The 22,700-nt window shown below is 35.8% G+C and overlaps 2 protein-coding genes across 2 annotated transcripts in view; both read left to right on the top strand.

Annotated features, from left to right (window-relative positions):
* The first annotated feature begins 196 nt into the window (after window positions 1-196).
* phpt1 (phosphohistidine phosphatase 1) lies at window positions 197-4,329 on the top strand. Its single transcript, XM_028462774.1, has 3 exons — window positions 197-2,291; window positions 3,778-3,905; window positions 3,982-4,329. The coding sequence occupies exons 1-3, from the start codon at window positions 2,126-2,128 to the stop codon at window positions 4,072-4,074; spliced, it is 387 nt and encodes a 128-aa protein (XP_028318575.1). The 5' UTR covers window positions 197-2,125; the 3' UTR covers window positions 4,075-4,329.
* Window positions 4,330-7,728: 3,399 nt separating this feature from the next.
* mamdc4 (MAM domain containing 4) overlaps window positions 7,729-22,700 on the top strand; it is a 36,149-nt gene continuing 21,177 nt past the window's right edge. The window contains exons 1-14 of the mRNA XM_028462772.1: window positions 7,729-8,040; window positions 9,681-9,770; window positions 10,107-10,262; window positions 10,795-10,920; window positions 12,065-12,298; window positions 13,575-13,700; window positions 15,394-15,546; window positions 15,879-15,982; window positions 16,521-16,676; window positions 18,755-18,845; window positions 18,912-19,025; window positions 19,604-19,696; window positions 19,769-19,909; window positions 19,981-20,120. Of these exons, the coding sequence (XP_028318573.1) occupies window positions 7,989-8,040; window positions 9,681-9,770; window positions 10,107-10,262; window positions 10,795-10,920; window positions 12,065-12,298; window positions 13,575-13,700; window positions 15,394-15,546; window positions 15,879-15,982; window positions 16,521-16,676; window positions 18,755-18,845; window positions 18,912-19,025; window positions 19,604-19,696; window positions 19,769-19,909; window positions 19,981-20,120 (1,776 nt within the window). The 5' untranslated portion in view covers window positions 7,729-7,988. The remainder of the gene's footprint in view (window positions 8,041-9,680; window positions 9,771-10,106; window positions 10,263-10,794; window positions 10,921-12,064; window positions 12,299-13,574; window positions 13,701-15,393; window positions 15,547-15,878; window positions 15,983-16,520; window positions 16,677-18,754; window positions 18,846-18,911; window positions 19,026-19,603; window positions 19,697-19,768; window positions 19,910-19,980; window positions 20,121-22,700) is intronic.

Consider the following 22,700-nt stretch of genomic DNA (forward strand, 5'->3'; position numbering starts at 1 on the left):
GTGAACAGTCTATGTTCATAGCTCTAAGCTGATCACATTACAGGGAGCTGAGACATATGCTAAGTAGTTTACTGAAGACCCAAACATGTTCCAGACCCAAACACACACTGACTTAGTGACTATTTAGAGGAGCTGACATGTCCACCAGATAGGATGTATAGCAGATCTATTTCTATATTCTGAGAGAGTGGGTGGAGCTTATTACTATACCATATTTACCTTTATATGTGATGGAGTTACAGACATATTGGAAGATGAACATGGAAGAACAATAAGGACACACCCCCCTCACTACATTATTCATATCTATAAAGTATTGATCAGATCAAACTAAACATTTACAGTGTGAATATTTATTAATCATGGAACTGTGCAAGAGCATTTTGTGAAATGACATGGAATGACACGTCTTTATTGTAATTGATTTTCAATTATGCAATTATATTTTTATTGACCCCAACCTGACTTTATGTTAAAGAACACCAACTAAACTAAAGAAAACATGCAGTTTTTTAATCACTAATTCAGCAAACAAAAAAGCAATTAAAAAAATGACATCAGTGATAAAATCAATATTTATTATTAAAAGCTAAACTTGTGTTGTTGAAGGTGTGACGAGAGAAGCCATGGTAAAAGCAAAATATTTCTATAAAAATATATTTATTGTCGTTTTTTTCCGCCTAAAACCCACGGAAAATAGGTCCACGACCCAATTTTGGGTCCTGACCCACAAGTTGAGAAGCCATGTTTTAGAGGTTTCTAATGACTGTTTGCAAACCACTTTTAATGTAACTGATAGTAGCTCCAAATCCCACCTCCTGTTCTGTGAATGTAATCTAAATTAAAACTTGTGATGACATAAAATAATATTAGGTTGTTTTTGTTACTTATAGTTTCCTTTCAGAATAAAACACTTTAGTGACGTGTGAAACAACAATTCTGCAAACTGTGTGTTTTCGATTCTTGATTCTTTAACTACAAGTACCAGGGTGCTTCTCGCTCCATCAATTTCCGGGACATTTTCAAAATAAAAGCTGCTTTTAATAAATTGCTCAAGCTGTGTAGATGGACAAAAGATGCTGACATCGCATGTGTCCTTAAATTGAAATCACATTATTTTGTTTGTGCGTTAGTAAAGGGAAAGAACAGCAGATCATTAATGCATTCATGCATTAATGATCAGTGCATGCTTTAAATGAAAGAAAACAACAACAAAATTAATGTTTGTCAATGAAAAAGTTAAAGCTGGAAAAAAACAAAATCCCGCTGTACAAATAAATCTGTATTTTTCTAATTGTGATCAAAGTCACTTTTTAGTGTTTTTTGTTATTGTTGAAAACAGGAGTCAGAATCAGAAATACTTTATTAGATAAACTCAAATTAAAAAGAAATAGCAAGTAAAAGTTGAGCTTGATTATTGTGTGTTTTGTGGAAAAATGGATCTGGATTGTGAGAAGTTGTTTATAAAAAGTCAGATATTAAACAAAGACTTAATGTTCTACAACCTCCTATTGTGTGGAAAATCTTTAACTAACCTATTAATTATTGGATAAGTGATGAATGAAGCAAGAAATTTCACTTATTGAACATTGTTGAAATAACAAAGCTTTTTTTTCCATTTTCTCATTTGAAAATACACAACTTATCATAAATGCTCCTTTGTGTACATTTAGTTTATTTACTAGTCCTTAATTATTATTTTTTTAACGTTTTATTATGTTCATTGCTTTACGAAGATGGTTTGTACACAAATACTAGCACATAGTGTACTTAAACACATGTTCTCTACATTGTGTTGTACATTTATTCATTTTGAATCATAAAGAAGAAAGTGTTTTTTTTTTATTGTTGAGATAACATGACTTTATTTTTATTGTGACACTAGATTAAATAACGTTTAAAAAGTAAAAAAAAAAAAAAAAAAAAAAAAAAAAAGACTCAGTGTCTTATTTTGAAGGCACGTTCAGGAAGTGACGGTCCACCGTCTGAATAATGGCGGCGCGGAATTGACAGACTTTAGTCCTGGTGTTTTTCTACCCTCACACCCACACACGCACACACACACACGGAGCTTTCTGTCTGTGTTGTGTATTTGTTGTGTATCTGTTGTGTGTTGTTAGCTAACATGTGCTCACAGAGCAGAGCTGCAGCTAGCATGGCTAACATCCCTCAGGCTCTCATCGACCCGTCAGGTGTCTTCAAATACGTCCTCATCCGCGTCCACAGCCGTGAGGACGGAGACGACAGTGAAGTGGACATAGTCCGAGGGTTCAGCTGGGCTGAGTTCCACGGTGAGGACCACCAGGGGGCCCTAGAGACCCCACACAGCATGTTAGCTATAGTTAATACTAGTTTACTTTAGCACAGGTAGCTAAAAGTACACGTTTAAAAAGATGCATATGCTTCAGATCACAAGAGTTTATTCTCTTTCTGTAAACAAATGGTTTAAATCTTCATCTTTTAACGTTTCCTGTTATTTAGAACAACATAAACCTAAAGAAGCACAAGACTGAAACATCTATTAAATGATAAAAATCAGTCTGAATGCTTCACAGGATTCTCACCTGGAGTTTTTCACAGCATTGGGGATCACGTGGTGCCACCTGTGTGGAAAACGTAGGCCGTATCCATGACTACCCATTCTATGCTAGGGTGGGTACGATACGATACGCGATACAAAGTTCACAATAACGATTATCTCACGATATGACGATACTGTGATTATCAATATGTTGGTCAGAAATCAATCTACGATAATCTATGACATAACAAGAAAAAAAGATTAGGTGAAAAAATTAAATTTTTATTTTATATCTCTGAAAAACAATAAATATAAAAAGTGTCCTATGAACAGTGACACTATTTTAGTGCAACATTTCTGTAAATAAGTGTCAACATACCAATGTAAACTAATAAGTATCTCTAATAGTGATTTATGTAAACAATAAATATGATCTTTATTACCAGTGACATCATTATAGTGAAATATTACAGTAAACAATATATTGGTTCCTTCAACAAACACTGATAATATTTATGTGAAGACGTACCTGCACATTTTAGTGAAAAAGCAGAAAAGGTTTTGAAAATAATAAATAAATTAAAAAAAGTAAAACATTGAGACTGAACGGGAGCATATCGATAATCGATAGTGTGGAAAAATATCGCTGTATTGAGATATTATCACACTTCTAATGCACATATTTAATCGTACCAAAAAAGAAAGAAGACCTAAACGTGTCTGACCAGAATGAAGACGATTTAATCTCCAACATGGACGTTATTCACATCTGTGCACATGTGGAATGATCTGTTATTAACATGATCAGCTGCTTCATGTGCGCTACATGCTACGTCTGGTTGAAGCTACACTGTTTATATTGGACGGTAACTACGGTTACCAAGTGGAGGATCACACAGGCGGCATTGAGGGCAGCTAAGTGGTGGCAGGGGTCCTCAGGTAAAGACAGCAGCATCTGAGCAAATGGCCTGTGTTAAATAGGTGTGGCTGATGTTTGTGTTTCTAAGTTATGGAGATTAAAAAAGGAAAAAACTACAGAAAACCGCCCTATGGCGCCATCGCTCTGTTGGTGGAATCACAGGCTCTGAAACTGTAACGTAGTCCCATTTTTAAAAGGTAATGAAATGAGTATAATGTGTTTTGTTAGATCTATTAATGACATTTAGAAGCTTTTAGGACACGTTTCTAAGAACAGTGGAGGATCCTTTAAGTTCTGTTAGTTCCTGATCTTTGTGATTCTTCTCTTTCTTCATCAGCTGATATTTATGATAAGGTGTCTGAGGAGCTGGAGAAGGATGGTCTGCTGGACTGTGAGTGTGTGGGGGGGGGACGCATCAGTCATGACCCTCAGTCTAAGAAGATCCATGTGTATGGTTACTCTGTGGTGAGGACTCTATCTCTCATCATCACATCTCCTCTTTACTCTCTCACTTCTTCTTCTTCTGCTGTTTCATCTCCAGGGCTTTGGACGAGCTAACCACGCTGTGACCACAGAGAAACTGAAGGTCCACTACCCTGACTATGAGGTCACCTGGGACAACCAAGGATACTGATCTTCTCCTACAGACTGGTACACACCTATACCAGCACTAATAACGCGTTAAATACACACCTTCATAGAGTCACAGCTAATGTGAGTATTTAAACACTGTTTAGTGTACCTACTTATCCTTTATGACATCACAAGGACCTGTTGCTTTCTTATCCAATGTTTATATATTTATAGACTTGTATGAACCAGAGTGGGAGGAGCTAACAGGCCTCAAAGTCTTATTTTTTATGTTCCTCAAATAACACAAGAAAAAAAACTAAAGCAAAAAATCCAGAGGAAATGAATACATTTATAGAAAAAACCAAAATAAAATCAGGACTTACAGAAGAATTGACTAAAATTCACAGAAAATAAAACAAAACAAAACAATAAAGATGAATAAAAACTAAAGTCAGAATTGTGTTTTTCATAGTGCTGTGTCATCATTTATTTTCAAAGGTTAAAAACACTTAAATGTGTTGGAGAATAATTTACAAAATGTTTCTCTCAAGCCTCTAAAATGTGCTCAGTTACCATGGTAACTTAGACTAAATCACCATGGTAACTTATACTAAATCACCATGGTAACTTAGACTAAATCACCATGGTAACTTAGACTAAATCACCATGGTAACTTAGACTAAATCACCATGGTAACTTAGACTAAATCACCATGGTAACTTAGACTAAATCACCATGGTAACTTAGACTGAATCACCATGGTAACTTAGACTGAATCACCATGGTAACTTAGACTGAATCACCATGGTAACTTAGACTAAATCACCATGGTAACTTAGACTAAATCCCCATGGTAACTTAGACTGAATCACCATGGTAACTTAGACTGAATCACCATGGTAACCTAGACTGAATCACTATGGTAACTTAGACTGAATCACTATGGTAACTTAGACTGAATCACCATGGTAACTTAGACTAAATCACCATGGTAACTTAGACTAAATCACCATGGTAACTTAGACTAAATCACCATGGTAACCTAGACTAAATCACCATGGTAACTTAGACTAAATCACCATGGTAACTTAGACTAAATCACCATGGTAACCTAGACTAAATCACCATGGTAATTTAGACTAAATCACCATGGTAACTTAGACTAAATCACCATGGTAACTTAGACTGAATCACCATGGTAACTTAGACTAAATCACCATGGTAACTTAGACTAAATCACCATGGTAACTTAGACTAAATCACCATGGTAACTTAGACTAAATCCCCATGGTAACTTAGACTGAATCACCATGGTAACTTAGACTAAATCACTATGGTAACTTAGACTAAATCACCATGGTAACTTAGACTAAATCACTATGGTAACTTAGACTAAATCACCATGGTAACTTAGACTAAATCCCCATGGTAACTTAGACTGAATCACCATGGTAACCTAGACTAAATCACCATGGTAACTTAGACTAAATCACCATGGTAATTTAGACTAAATCACTATGGTAACTTAGACTGAATCACCATGGTAACTTAGACTAAATCACCATGGTAACTTAGACTAAATCACCATGGTAACTTAGACTAAATCACCATGGTAACTTAGACTAAATCACCATGGTAACTTAGACTGAATCACCATGGTAACTTAGACTGAATCACCATGGTAACTTAGACTGAATCACCATGGTAACTTAGACTGAATCACCATGGTAACTTAGACTGAATCACCATGGTAACCTAGACTGAATCACCATGGTAACCTAGACTAGATCACCATGGTAACCTAGACTAGATCACCATGGTAACCTAGACTAGATCACCATGGTAACTTAGACTAGATCACCATGGTAACTTAGGCTAAATCGCCATGGTAACTAACACGACGCAGAGGTTGGCACTTTTACTTCTGTGTGGAGGCAACGCCTCGCTTTGTGATTGGCCGCCCTGCCGTTAGGGGGTGTGGCTGTGTTGTTGTTACAAATGAGCATTAAAAAGCTTTTGTTTATTTTCCGGTCAAAGAAAAACATGTTTTTTGTATTTAAAGCATCTCAAAATGTAATTTATTACTGACCTACTGTACCTAACTGTGTGTGTAGTTGGACACAAACATTAAAACAACGGTTTCAAAACGTGCACTTTATTATTCAATATAAACATAGGAAACTCGTGAACAAAGTATAAAAGTGTATTGAGCGGACTGACGACTGCTCTGGTCAACAGTCACACCGGGGTGAGGGGACCCCAACCCCCCCATAGAGCAGAGAGGTAACCTGGTCTACGACCCCGGGGAGTTGGAGTGGGACAGTGTTGTATAGATGACTCAACATAACGTCATGTCTGCTCCTCTATCAACCTCTACAGCATGTTAGTCATTGTTTACTGTTAATGAAACACACACAGTGATAATAACAGTAAACACACACCTTTTGTCTGTGATTGACTCAGTTAGGCGGTGTTTCGTGTGCTGCAGCCATGAAATGAAATAATAAAACTGGTACTTTTAGTCCGTGTCTGTTCTCTATGTGACTCAATCACTGTAGAAACAACTCTGGTGTCGCTACGCTAAAGGTGAAACATGGTGGTGTGACTGGAAAAGGCAGAGACAGGCTGAGGTTTGGAGCTGACCAATCACAGCCCTAGCTGACTACACGTCAATGCGTCGACTTGACGGGTAGTCAGGATTTTTGGGAGGTGCACGTAAGGTTACGGGGGAGGGGTCTGAGCCTACGTGCGTTAATGGCGGGGGATTTTACGCAGAACCTTAAATTAGACTTTAGGCTAAATCCAGTGACGTGCAGTCAAGGTAGGCAGTGCCTACCCAAGGGTGAATTGATATTTTGATTATTTGTTTTAATTATAATATAATTATAAATTATTTATTTTTCTATTTCCAATAGCCTACAGTACCTATAAGTTTGAAAGTGTCAGTATTTTGTGCTTTTCATAACCCAAATTACTAAACATTGCTATTTCCTGGTACGGCAGAGACTATGCACAGTCTCATTCTGCTTTAAGGCAGGAGGAGGAGCCCGGAAGAGGCCACACCCTCTCCCAAAAGCACATTGCTGCTCTGCCTCTGTTCCCATTTTTATGTGTTTGTGCATGCAAACCATTTACATCCAAAGGCAGCTCTGTACGCTGTTCTGAGTTGTTGTTGTTGTCATTTTCTCCATGTTTCTGTGTTTCCAACACAAACAACAGATGTGCTGCCGTGGCATGAGATATATCTTGTTGGGAGAGTATGCAGGCTATATTAAATAATTGTTTGTTTCGTTTTTTTCAGAATTACAATTGTTTTTCCCCCCTGAAAGTCAATTACAATTACATTCTCAATTAGTCAAGTTCAATTACAATTAATCCCCAATACTGATCCTTTAATAAATAACCTCATTAATCATAACCTTCCTCTTGTGTTAGCTTTCTGTTAGCATCTCTAATGCTAACAGGTTAGTTTGACCCATGTCTTAAATCAGCTGTAAAATACACTAATAAATATGATCTATCATCTGATTAGTTTATCATCTATTGATTACCTTGTTAGGCTTCCTAATCAATGAATATATTGGTATTAATATTTATGGTGTGGACGTCTGAGCCTTTTTCTCACTATACATAAGTTTATATATTGTTTTAAATGATTCACTCACAGGTAGTGTAAAGTAGATCTGAAACATATTTTAATATTTATTAGTTACGTATGTGTAAGACATAGAACTACTGAACTCAGTTACAATTACAACAGCATCAGATTTTTCAAATTACCCTGTCACAGGTGAACATGTGCTGATCAAACCTTTAACAGCGTTAGGATGTTTGCAGTTGTTCTGTTGCATGCTGGGTAATATTAAAGTCCAGGTGTTATCTCTGAGAAATGAAGAAAAGGTCAAAGTCACATGGTGAAGGCTCTGAACGCCACGCACACACCTTCACACGGAGCAGGAGGACAGAAGAGAGGAGATGTTTGGAGGGATCCGCTCAGCCTTCATTCTGCTCTTGACTCTTCATTGGGGTAAGAACCCATCGCCTACAGGGGGGTAAAAACCAATCGCCTACAAGGGATAAGAACCCATGATCTACGGGGGGTAAAAAGTTGAACCCATCGCCTATGGGGGGGAAAGAGCCCATCACCTACGGGGGGTGAGAAGTTGAACTCATAGTAACAGATTAGATGGAACGTAAAAGAACCACTTGTGTATAAAAGTGTTTCTGAGGCTCAGATTAAATGATAATGTTTTTGTTTCCTTTTACATTAAATAAAACAGTAAGGTGCTTTTATTTTGAAGGCCATTGGTTCCTTGAATTAATCAACATGCACAGTGAGATACTAGAATGTCTAGTAATTGACAATAAAAAATGATTGGAAATACATTTTCTCAATAGATCATATTCTTTTTCTTAAACAACTGTATTCTGTACTTTCACTTTGCCAAATATAAATCTAGTTGTTAATAAAAACAAAAACAAAATGCAGTTAAATATCTGAGCTGGCACAACTTATTACTTAATACTAATATTGGCTACTTTGTATTTATTTAATACAGATCAATAATACAATAATTTTTTTGTTCCACAACAATTCAAAAGCAACCATGTTTGCATCATAAACTTAAATTATTATATGAAAATAAAGTGTTGATTTATTGGTAGAAATGTTATTTAAACGCTGTCTTTATTCCACCAAATAACTTCCAACAAACAATAGATTATTTATATTACTCTATACAGACATAAACCTGTTTTATTTACATTTAGTTCTACTCATCTGTGATTTTACTCTTTATTTACATTTCACTATTTAATGTGTGTGTGTGAGAATCAGAGACCTGTGATTGGACGCTGCCGTCCTCACCTGTACAGTAACACCTGTACAGTAACATATTTAGGGTTGAGGAGTTTAGTTAATTAGTTAATGTGAAAGTCTTTGTTCAGGGACAACATATTAACTCTGTTTTTATTCTCTCACCTCTGAACATGTGTAGCCCCAAAAACAAACACAATCACTCCAAAAACACACTGTAAAAACATGAAATGACAACAAAAATACACAATGACAGGTTACATAACAAATATCACACAAAATTACTGTAAAAATAGACAAAATAACACAAATACACAGAACAAAAACCCAGTTCATGTATTAATACTCTGATTGGTCCTAATATAACTGTATGTGTAATTGTTCAATAACGCGCGGTTTCACTGGAGTCGATATTGAACTCAACACGTTCAATAATCCGTCTGGATAACGGTAGATTCTCTGTGGTGCCACACATGGATGTTAAGCTCTGACTACTTGGTTCAAACGTAAACAATGATTCAGAGGAATGTAAGATTTTAGTGGATGGGTTCACAACACGGCTCCATGATTGTTCTGTGCAAGGGTGAGTGTTGTATTATTCTATGTGCTAAGACGCTTGTGTGCGTGTGTGTGTGTGATGTTCATGCTGAACGCACACACAGCTGTTTATACAGAGTTGTGATTTTCTTCCAAAGGATCAAATCTCTGTCAGACTGTTCACACCGTCGTCAGTTATAGACAGTTACTATAACTTTGACCTCATACATGACAACTGAACCAGAGCCAATGTGTGAAAAGACTTATTCTAATGCTAATAAACCACATGTTTGTGTCCTCTCTGATCTGATCAGGTGTGAGTTCAGCTCCATGGTGTCACACATCTGAGAGGACGTGTGACTTTGTGTGTGACTGTGACGACTGTAGTGATGAGCTACACTGTGGTGAGTGTGTGTGTGTTTACAGTAGGAGTTATTGTATTTGTCAGTGAGTGCTGACCTCAGCAATGCTTCCATCGGTTTAGAAACAGTTATTTATTAATTCATTTATCTGTTTATTGATATACATTCAAGACAGTACATCAATAAACAATACATGTAAATATGAGAGAACAAACTTAGCATTAAGACAAAAAACAATAAAAAGTCATGACAGAAACTGTAAACGAGTCAGTGGAACAATAGATGACATTAATGTAAAGGTCAGTAGATCAATAACTGACAGTAGAAGCCGTTGCATTATAATACACAGGTTAAAGGTCACCACGTGTTTCCTCTCAGGCTTTGATGGTGAAGGCTTCACATGTGACTTTGAGTCTGGGTGGTGTGGATGGACTGACCCGTCCTCCACGGGGCCCTACAGGTGGGAGAGACTACAGGGGGAGGGGCTAATGGAGGGGGGACCCTCCTCTGATTACACCTCTGGGACTGGAACAGGTACCACTTTAATACTACACACACACACACAACCCTTGCTTTTATATACAAAGATATGCATTCAACACATTTTTGTTGTCATTTTGTTACATTTTTGGTTATTGAAAAATGTTTTTCTTGTTTTGTGTTTAAAAGTCAATTTTGTTGTCATATTTGTGTTTTATTTTTCAGTTATTTGTTTGTATTTTGTTTTCATTTTTGTGTATTTTTATGTCACTGTGAGAGTTTTTTTAGTCATTTTTGTGTGTTTTTGTTTTATTTTTCAATAATGTGTAGTTTGTACTGTTGTGTAATTTTCTGTCATTCTGTATATATAATTTGTTTTCATTTTTGTGTTATGTTTTGTTATTGTTTTTGTCTTTTTGTTTTATTTGTCTATTAATTTCTGTGTATCTTTCTGTCATTTTAGTGTTCTCACTACTTTGGGGGTCACACAAAATGGTCCTGGGGCCCTCAGGTCCCATGTTTACCTTAAACTCAACTCTATCTGGACATTGTTTAATTAAGAGAAACGTGATGATGTCACACACAGGTTGGTTTCTAGGTGTGAGTGCGGTGGGGGAGGAGTCTCCACACACCGCAGTGTTAATCTCACCAGAGATGAAGGAGGCGTCGCCCACGTGTCGGATTCACCTCAGATACTTCCTGTGGGACTCAGGTGATCTATTAATGATGAATTAATATTAATTACTCAGTGCTGTATTAATTATTTAATGATGTATTAATTACTCAGTGATGTATTAATTATTTAATGATGTGTTAATTATTTAATGATGTATTAATTATTTAATGATGTGTTAATTATTTAATGAAGTATTAATTACTCAGTGATGTATTAATTACTTAATGATGTATTAATTACTTAATGATGTATTAATTACTCAGTGATGTATTAATTACTTAATGATGTATTAATTACTTAATGATGTATTAATTATTTAATGATGTATTAATTACTCAGTGATGTATTAATTACTTAATGATGTATTAATTACTCAGTGATGTATTAATTACTTAATGATGTATTAATTACTTAATGATGTATTAATTACTTAATGATGTATTAATTACTTAATGATGTATTAATTACTCAGTGATGTATTAATTACTTAATGATGTGTTAATTACTCAGTGATGTATTAATTACTCAGTGATGTATTAATTATTTAATGATGTGTTAATTATTTAATGATGTATTAATTATTTAATGATGTATTAATTATTTAATGATGTATTAATTACTCAGTGATGTATTAATTACTTAATGATGTATTAATTATTTAATGATGTATTAATTACTCAGTGATGTATTAATTATTTAATGATGTATTAATTATTTAATGATGTATTAATTATTTAATGATGTATTAATTACTCAGTGATGTATTAATTACTTAATGATGTATTAATTATTTAATGATGTATTAATTACTCAGTGATGTATTAATTATTTAATGATGTGTTAATTATTTAATGATGTATTAATTATTTAATGATGTGTTAATTATTTAATGATGTATTAATTACTCAGTGATGTATTAATTATTTAATGATGTGTTAATTATTTAATGATGTATTAATTATTTAATGATGTGTTAATTACTTAATGATGTATTAATTATTTAATGATGTATTAATTACTCAGTGATGTATTAATTACTCAGTGATGTATTAATTACTCAGTGATGTATTAATTATTTAATGATGTATTAATTACTCAGTGATGTATTAATTACTCAGTGATGTATTAATTATTTAATGATGTATTAATTACTTAATGATGTATTAAATACGTCCCTCAGGTGTCTCTGGTCTGGGTTCTGCTCCTTTATGGGCCTCCATCCGTCACCAGGACGGGGGCCAGGCAGTGATCTGGCGTCCTGAGGCATCCAGCGTCCACGGGTGGAGGGAGGCGTCCATCTTTGTGGGCGGGGTTTTCTCTCCGTTCCGTATTCGTTTCCACTCTCAGCGCTCAGAGGGGGGGAGGGGTGACGTAGCCCTGGATCAGATGGAGTTCCTGGACTGTTCTCTTCCCTGTGAGTCCATCACATTCATCAGGTCATACGCGTGTGTCAAACTTAAGGGCCGGGGGCCAAATCTGGCCCTTTAAAGCTCCAATTCGGCCCACATGATAAAGTGAAAATGACAGTGTAAATCACAAATTCAATGAAACTGCACTTTTTTCCCAGGTCTCAGTTTCCCAATCATTATATTTATATCACATGATGGCAATCATTTTTAATCTCTAATTGGTAGATAGATAGATAAATAGTTACTTTATTGATCCTGAAGGAAATTGTGCAGCAGTCTGTTGCTCACATTCACACAAACAGAACAGGATCTACAGAATTTAACAAGTTAAAAACACATTTAAAAAAGTAATAAATACAAAACAGGCCAAGAGAAGTTAAGGCACTGCTAAACAATTTTCAATACCTTTCCCTCTGTCCTCCTCTGCTCCGCTCTGAAATAAAGTCTGATGTCCTGAGGGACAAATGAGTTTTTCAGTCTGTCCCTGGACCATGTCAGAGAGACGTGGGAGAAGGTAGAGTTCAGAGGGTGGCTCTGATTGGACAGGATCGCCCTGATCTTGGAGAATGTCCTCTGCTCCACCACCTTTTCCACTCAATCCAGGACCAGTCAAACCACTGCACCCGCCTTTTTAATGAGCCGGTTCAGCCTCTGAGTGTCCCTTCGCTTTGCACTGCTCTGGACACAATGGACTAATAAACCATATACAGTAACACTGGTGGTGTAAACCAGTCTTAACATTGTGTCTCAGACCAGTGACCTCTCTCTAATACATTAGTCTATCCATGCAGGCTGGCATTAGTAGACAACATAAGAGGAAAGAAATAAAAAGCCACAACACTAGCACAAGCAGACGTGCAGCCCTTCACGCAGACAGTATTTTTGTCCAAAATCTTACAATTTTCCTCAAATGATTCCCCAAGATTTCCTCAAATGAAATAAAAATTGGTCACAAAATCAAGTAAATTTAAGAGTAGATCTTTTGAGTCAATTATGTTTAATGTGGAACATGAACCCAACAGCAGTGTATTTACAACAATGAAAATTATAATAATAAATGTAGTCATTTAAAAAAGCAAAGTAAGAATAAATAATAACATAAACCTGAAGGTGAGGCTTGTGGGAAAAAGAGGAGGAGGAAGTAACTTAATGCTGGACTGATACTTATTGATTAATTATTGTACATACCTACATACATTATATACTATTACACGTGGAAGTACAAACTAGGGCACAGGAATGATATGATGTAACCATGGTGATGTGTGTGTGTATGTGTAGTACCTCTACCTGGTGACCAGTGTCCTGTAGGGATGAGGCCATGTTCAGGTGGAGGCTGTGTGGACCTCACACAGGTGTGTGACGGAACCAACGACTGTGGAGATGGATCTGATGAGGAAACCTGTGGTGAGATGTGATCCACCCTGCGTTACCATGGAAACACACTGATTATAGTGACTGAAGTTAGAGCAAGATTTTACTCATAATTACACCTGAAAATGTAGAAAACATTGCCCCGCCCCCTCGCCCTTGGCCTTACTCAGCCGGCGTTGCTACGTGCTAAGCTAACCCACACATGCTTCACACAACACAATACACAACATGACTCCATGATGACAACATAGATGCCCAAAGGGTCTGAAAGATGAAATCAACAGAAAAGAAAAACAAATGCTAAAGAAAACAAGACAATAAACAAACAGAAAGAAGACTGAACAACAGCCTAAACTAGGGCTGGGCAAAAAAATCAATTTAATCGATTAATCAAATTTGTAGATAAAAACGATTTTTATTTTGCAAATTCGAGTTTTAAAAAAAAAAAAAAAAAAAAAAAAAAATCTTTTTTTTTCCCACCAGTTTTTTCGTACTGTTTACATGTGTTTCCATGTGTTTACCCTTTGAGTAGCTATATGTTTAATGTTGTATTCACACTATGCTGAGATGCTGAGGAAAGAGTTTATTTTTTTAATTGTATAGTTATAAAATATGTAGTTATATGATTTCTTAATCAGAAAATTGTATGTGCTGTTGTACTTTTTGTTAAACCTGCTTAAAGCTTGAAATAGTTGAAAAACAGAGCCTCATTTAATCTTTATTTTAGGATTGTTCTATACATTTTAACGCTTCAGTACAATCACAGCAATAAAGTTGCAATTTTGACAATATATCTGATGTCTGCACTCATTTTTAAGTGCACTGACAAAAAAATTGAAAATCAAATCGAAAATTGAATTTTTCTTGAAAAAATCTGAGATTTAATTTTTAGGCAAAATCGCCCAGCCCTAACCTAAACAATAAACAACTTCATGAAAAAAAACAAAACAAAAAAAGAAAAACACACAAAACAACTCAGACTGTTTGAAAGACATAGAACACAAAGTTTCTGGAGTTTTCTCATTACTCACCTGGAAAGACATCATTAAAACACAAGAAACGACAAGAATCACACACAAAATAACTATCAAATACACAAAATAACTATTAAATACACAAAGTGAAAACATTAAAACACAAAATCATTCCAAACAAACACAATAAAACTACAAAAACTGAATGTTATATCCAGACTCTCACCCTCAGGTGGATGGTGTTACTTTTTGGGCTAAAAAACTGGATGGTCACTTGTATTTGTTTATGCAAATCATGTCATTTTGATGTTTTTGTCCATTCCAAATAAAAGATAGACTGATAACAAAAACCCACAAAATGACAGTTAAATACACAAAATGACCCAAACACACACAATAAGACAATAAAACAAACACAAACATGAAACAGTAACAAAAGTCACTGCACAGACTGTCAAAAAAAAGAAGCTGTAAATGATTTTTTTATTTTAGTTTATTTCTCGTCTGTACAAACCACTGCATTTTAAATTAAATAGTTTGTTTGCTTATTGTTTGAACATTTGGTATTTTTACTTTGTCTCTGAGCAAATATAGTAAATATAAAAAAGTTTTTAATCTATTATTAGAATGTATTTTGTTGATTTATATTTAAAAGTTAAAATACATAAAAACAAAACCAATCAGCCGTAGAAGTTTAAAATCCTGGTCAATAATGAAATTATTAATTATTAATTATTAATCTCTTATTGTAGATTACCAACTGTGTGACTTTGAGGAGGATGAGTGTAACTGGGACCTGAGGAGCATCTCCAATCTGAAATGGATCAGAACCAACCAGAGGAACATCTCCACCACTGACCCCATGATGGGACCAGGCAGAGACCACTCCACCAACACCAGGACTGGTACCTACCCACTTCCTGTTTCTCGTCACTCACCACTTCCTGTTTCTCGTCACTCACCACTTCCTGTTTTTCGTCACTCACCCCTTCCTGTGTCTCGTGACTCACCACTTCCTGTTTCTCGTCACTCACCATTTTCTGTTTTTCTTCACTCACCACTTCCTGTTTCTCGTCACTCACCACTTCCTGTTTTTCGTCACTCACCACTTCCTGTTTCTCGTCACTCACCACTTCCTGTTTCTCATCACTCACCACTTCCTGTTATTACATTAATACCCAAACCAATAAAAGATCAAATGAATATTGACAACTGGAGGCCGTTAACCTGGTTACAGGTCACTTCCTGTACGTCACCGTCCCTGATTCTGGTCTGAAAGAAGACTGGGCGTCTTTCCAGAGTCCGTCACTGGAACCCACCAACAGTTCACACCCCTGTAAGGTGAGTCAGTTACACACACACACACACACACACGCACACACGCACACACGCACACACACACACACACGCACACACACACACACACACACACACACACACACACACACACACACACAAGGCCCACAAAACAGCAACAAAACAAACACAATTACTGAGATACAAGTAAGGATTCCAAAAAAACAAAGAAAAATATACAAATGACATCAAGAATAAAATTAAACAGTAAACACTAAACAACCACATGAATATACAAACGTGATGGAAAATATACAAAACAAAAATCAACTCCTGTTCTTTCCTGAGTGACTCCTCACATTGAACTTTATTCTAAACGCTGACATGTGGCCCCACGTAGGGTCAGACTATCACAGATTGTGGCCCTCACTGTGATCAGAATCAGAAAAGTTTATTTTGCCAAGTACATAATAGTAATAATAACAATAATAATAAAAATAATAATGATCAAAGGGTGAACAGTTTAATCCTGTTTTTGAAGAACGTCACAATGAGGATCTAAAGGTTCCTCCTCATGCTGCAGATGGTGATGTACACTCACCAATTTGGTCCGAGGTCTGGGGGTCTGACGGTGCTGGTGGCTGATAGGGCCATCTACCCCGTGTGGGAAAGGGGCGGAGCTCTGGGCGACCTATGGGTGAAGGCCGAGGTGGATATCATCACCAACACCTCGTTTCAGGTCAGTATATCTCTTTATAATAGCAGCACTGATGAGATTAGATGAGATTATCATAGATGAGATTAGAGTATATGTGAGATGAGATGAGAGTATATGTGAGATGAGATGAGAGTATATGTGAGATGAGATGAGAGTATATGTGAGATGAGATGAGTATATGTGAGATGAGATGAGATTAGAGTATATGTGAGATGAGATGAAAGTATATGTGAGATGAGATGAAAATATATGTGAGATGAGATGAAAGTATATGTGAGATGAGTTGAGAGTATATGTGAGATGAGATGAGATTAAAGTATATGTGAGATGAGATGAGATTAAAGTATATGTGAGATGAGATGAAAGTATATGTGAGATGAGATGAGAGTATATGTGAGATGAGATGAAAGTATATGTGAGATGAGATGAAAGTATATGTGAGATGAGATGAGAGTATATGTGAGATGAGATGAGATTAGAGTATATGTGAGATGAGATGAAAGTATATGTGTGATGAGATGAGAGTATATGTGAGATGAGATGAAAGTATATGTGAGATGAGATGAGAGTATATGTGAGATGAGATGAGAGTATATGTGAGATGAGATGAGATTAGAGTATATGTGAGATGAGATTAGAGTATATGTGAGATGAGATGAAAGTATATGTGAGATGAGATGAGAGTATATGTGAGATGAGATGAGAGTATATGTGAGATGAGATGAGAGTATATGTGAGATGAGATGAAAGTATATGTGAGATGAGATGAGATGAGAGTATGTGAGATGAGATGAAAGTATATGTGAGATGAGATGAGAGTATATGTGAGATGAGATGAGAGTATATGTGAGATGAGATGAGATGAAAGTATATGTGAGATGAGATGAGATGAGAGTATATGTGAGATGAGATGAGTATATGTGAGATGATATGAGAGTATATGTGAGATGATATGAGATGAAAGTATATGTGAGATGAGATGAGAGTATATGTGAGATGAGATGAGAGTATATGTGAGATGAGATGAGATGAGAGTATATGTGAAATGAGATGAGATGAGAGTATATGTGAGATGAGATGAGAGTATATGTGAGATGAGATGAGAGTATATGTGAGATGAGATGAGAGTATATGTGAAATGAGATGAGAGTATATGTGAGATGAGATGAGAGTATATGTGAGATGAGATGAGGGTATATGTGAGTATATACTCTCATCTCATCTCACATATACTCTCATCTCATCTCACATATACTCTCATCTCATCTCACATATGTGAGATGAGATGAGATTAGAGTATATGTGAGATGAGATGAGGGTATATGTGAGTATATACTCTCATCTCATCTCACATATACTCTCATCTCATCTCACATATACTCTCATCTCATCTCACATATGTGAGATGAGATGAGATTAGAGTATATGTGAGATGAGATGAGATGAGAGTATATGTGAGATGAGATGAGATGAGAGTATATGTGAGATGAGATGAGAGTATATGTGAGTATATGTGAGATGAGAGTGTATGTGAGATGAGATTAGAGTATATGTGAGATGAGATGAGAGTTTATGTCAGATGAGATGAGATGAGCGTATATGTGAGATGGGATGAGAGTTTATGTGAGATGAGATGAGAGTATATGTGAGTATATGTGAGATGAGATGAGATGAGATTAGAATATATGTGAGATGAGATGAGATGAGACTATATGTGAGATGAGATGAGAGTATATGTGAGATGAGATGAGAGTATATGTGAAATGAGATGAGTATATGTGATATGAGATGAGAGTATATGTGAGATGAGATGAGAGTATATGTGAAATGAGATGAGAGTATATGTGAGATGAGATGAGTATATGTGAAATGAGATGAGAGTATATGTGAAATGAGATTAGATTATATGTGAGATGAGATTAGAGTAGTTTAGAGGAGGTCATTGCAGTTGTGATGAGAAGATGATATAATTGTAAAAATGATGAGATACTAAGAGTAGTTTAGATGAGATCAGATGATTGTGCCTGTTGAACTCCTCTCTTCATAGATTGTGATGAGATGTGATAAGAATGATGAGGTTCTTGTTCCTCTCTCCGTAGATCGTGATCATGGCAGCCGTCCGTAACTTCTCATATGGAGGCGTGGCTATCGACAGTATCCTGTTGTCTCCAGAGTGTCGTCTCTCATCAGGTGAGCTTAGTTTGAGACGTCAGTGAGTGTAACAATGAGAAACATCTGTATCTCCTCTTCTCATAGTGAACACTTCACTGGAGGTGTTTCCTAAAGTTCCCAAAGATCCGTGTGCTGAACCTGAGCTGATGTGTGACTTCCACAGTGACTGTGAGGAAGAGGAGGATGAAGATGAATGTGGTGAGTGTTATTCTCATCACTCTCATACCAAACATTTGATCATTTCTTTATCATTTATGAACTCAGAGGAAGTTGGTTTAAATCAATAAACCTCTATGACTGAAGTGATGATTCTCATATAACTGTTAGAGAACAATAGTAATAGATTAATATCAAATCAATAAATGATAACAATAGAATTTAAACTACATTCTTTTATTTATTTATAATTTTTTGTAACTATGTAAGTGAATGGCTTGAATGTATTTATTTATTCATTCATAAACTCACCTGCTGAACTATCTTTTTTAAATGAATATTTATTATTCAATTATTGAATAATAAATATTCATAAAAAATTATTAAAATAAAATACATTTTAACAGATCTATACAATTAAATGTCTTTCCTTTGTATTTATTAATTCATTTATAAATTTATATGCACAACATTTATGAATGTATTCACATATTCCTTTATTTATTTGTGGTATTTTGTGGGCTTTCCAAACTGTATTTTTCCCCTATTTTTAAAAAATTGATTCATAAATGTTTTTGATTAAATACACATATATACTGTATATATATGTGATTTTGCAGGTGATTTCTCCTACTCTGAGGGTAGTTCAGGATGGACTGACTCCAGCGTGGGTCCAAAGCGTTGGACCCTCTTTAAAAACCACACAGACAGAGGTAGAAGCTTCATTACACACCTTCCTGTCTATGAATATACAGTATGTCTATGTATAACCCCCCCCCCCTCAGCCCAGGATTACCTGTGTGTGACGGCGGCCCCCGGCCAGCAGCTGACAGAGGCTCAGACTAGGACCCCTCCCCTCGGCCCCTCAGGGCCCGCCTGCACCCTGACCTTTGATTACAGTCTGACGGGGGGGTCTGAACACATTGGTATGACCTAATCCTAATCCTGATCCTGATCCTGATCCTGATCCTCACTCTCTAACTAACACCTGCTACAGGTGAGCTGTCTGTCAGGGTGATTGACAGCATGCTGGGGGCGGGGCCTAAACTGTGGGAGTTTGGTGGTAGAACTGGACCAGGGAAGGATGAGTGGAAACATAACAGCATCACTGTAGGAGTCCGACAACAGCGCTTCCAGGTTAGTCCACCATCACATCTACTGAAGAGAGACGTACTTATAGTCACTAAGGAGTGGGAAAGTTCTCATTTACACAGAAATATAAATGTTTCATTCATAGCAATTAACCTAACATTTGGAGTAACTTTTAAATAACTGATGCTGATATTTTAGTCCACTTGTTAAACTAAACGTCTGGTAGCCTTAAATCATCCAGTTTGAAACTTTCATTACACAACATTTCCCCAAATTAAATACAAATAAAGCAAATCTAAGGTGTAGCTCCTGTAGAGACTGAGTTGCTCAGATGTTGTTGGTTTCTTCTGTACTTTATTAAGGTCCTATTTCAAAATGTTTCTTTTTTTTCAAATTACATGTTTTACACAATTTTATTTTTTAATTCCATTTTTTTTTTTTTTTTAAATATTAGTCAATTTTTTCAAAAACTATTAGTTTTTAACTCCTGTCAGGAAAAAAAATAAACACCAATAATAAAAAAAAAAATCTTAATTAAACAAAAAATAAAAATAAAGTAACACAATTAAAAAGTAGATGTAAGTTGTAGTGACATTGATTATTCTGACTGTTCATTTTTAATTATTTATATGTCATATAAAGATGTATAAGAACAACATCAGGGATCAATGATTTACTGAATCTGATCAGGTTTATTGATTGAGTTTTGATCAACTTAGTTTAAATTAACCTAATTTAAATGATTCTGATGACATAATTCCAGAAGTTAATAATTAAACAGAAGTAAACAAAGATACATCAGTTATTTCACCACTAGGGGTCAGAATATTTACAGTATCAGAAGTGATCAATAATCTATGATGTTTCAGACTCTACAATCCCTGGTATTGATGATCTCGTCCACAACAACAGAACATCTTTATTCACAGATCTTCTGTAGCTGTGATGAGATGTTTAAACGCTCTGAGCAGGTGAAGAAGATTAATGCTGACTCATGTTTTCACAGAGTGATGCAGCGCTACATGAGAAACATAGTTTTACAGACACGTTAAAGTTAAACAGGCACTGGTGGCTCTGATGAGTCATGGATGATTAGCTTAGTTTTTTTTGGTAGTTTAGGCCGTGTTTGTGGGGGTTTAGGCCGTGTTTGAAGCAACCAGGATGGGAGGGGTTGGGCGGTGCACCATAGTGAGCGGTCGCTGGAAACATTTCCCCATTAAAAAAAATTGTCCTTTGCATCACAGTGAGGCCGTTTTAACTTGATTCTGTCCATTTTTGCGTTCAACAGTGGTTTTCTTTTTCATTGGTCGATTCCGTGATTCCGTTAACATGTATTTTATAAGAACTACTGTACATCATTTATGTGTAGAAGTGTGAACACAGTCATGTTAAATTTTACATCTTAAAATCTGTGACTTTCAGATCAAAGTGTTTGATATTTGGTTCTAAACTCAAACATGTTTAACATCTGTTTTAGATGATCACTAAAATATATTTCCAACTATATTTAACATCCTCATTAAAAACCAACCTTTTTTTTTTACATTTATCATTCATCCCCATGGAAAGTTCCCAACTTTGCAGCCCTAGTTGAAATGTTATTTTTATGTATTATTTTGAATAGATGCTAATGTTCATGTTTGGATGTGATGGAGTTATTTAAAATGACTCCCAATATCCCATTAATTCCACTAAAGTATTATCCTTTACAGTTTTATCTTTTTTTCCCTGATTTTAAAGATTAACGAAACCCTTTAAACTACTTTTTTCTACTAAATCTAATGTATTGTGTATGAAGTAGTCAAACTATTTACATTAGTCATATTTAGTTGTAAATGTCAGTGACTGCCTTCTATGGGTTAAACCAGGATATTACAATTGATATTTCATCACTGTTAGCCCCAGTGACGTGCGGTGACCACTAGGGTAGGGTACGCAGGGTCTACCCAATATCAACACCAATGACAATTTCATATGTTTCTACTGTCAAGTGTTAATTCAATTAAATTCAACTTTATTTGTATAAAGCAATTTACAACAAAGTCATCTCAATGCACTTATCAAAATATAAAATTCATAATAAGAAAGAAAAAACCCAACAAGATCCACATGAACAAGTATTTATCATCTAACAAAATCAACATCATAAACATCATTAAAGAAACATAAACATTATTTAATATAGCCTCCATACTCTCCAACAACATATATCTCATGACACGACAGCACATCTGTTGTTTGTGATGGAAACACAGAAACATGGAGAAAATGACAACAACAACAACTCAGAACATCCTCAGTGAGGAGCATCCACAAAGTCAATCCTTCCTTTTGTTCCATTCACTGTAGAAAGAACCAACAATGTTCTGACCTTACCTTTGCTGAAGGTCTGGTAGCTCAGGTGTTGGTCTCCATCTTTTAAAAGCTGTTGTTTTTCCTCAAAACAAAGTTTCTTTATCGTCTCTAGCGCTGTCATCCTGTAGTGTTATCCCGCCCACTACCTAGAGAACGTAGCAGCAACCACGCTGGATCAATTCACTAATGCACTGTGAACGTATGTATAGCATTTAGCGTAGCACGGTTACGTCCAAAGGCAGCTCTCTATGCTGTCTTGGTGGTTTTTAT

The sequence above is a fragment of the Gouania willdenowi genome, chromosome 12 (genome assembly GCF_900634775.1).
Source record: "Gouania willdenowi chromosome 12, fGouWil2.1, whole genome shotgun sequence".
Lineage (NCBI taxonomy): Eukaryota > Metazoa > Chordata > Actinopteri > Blenniiformes > Gobiesocidae > Gouania > Gouania willdenowi.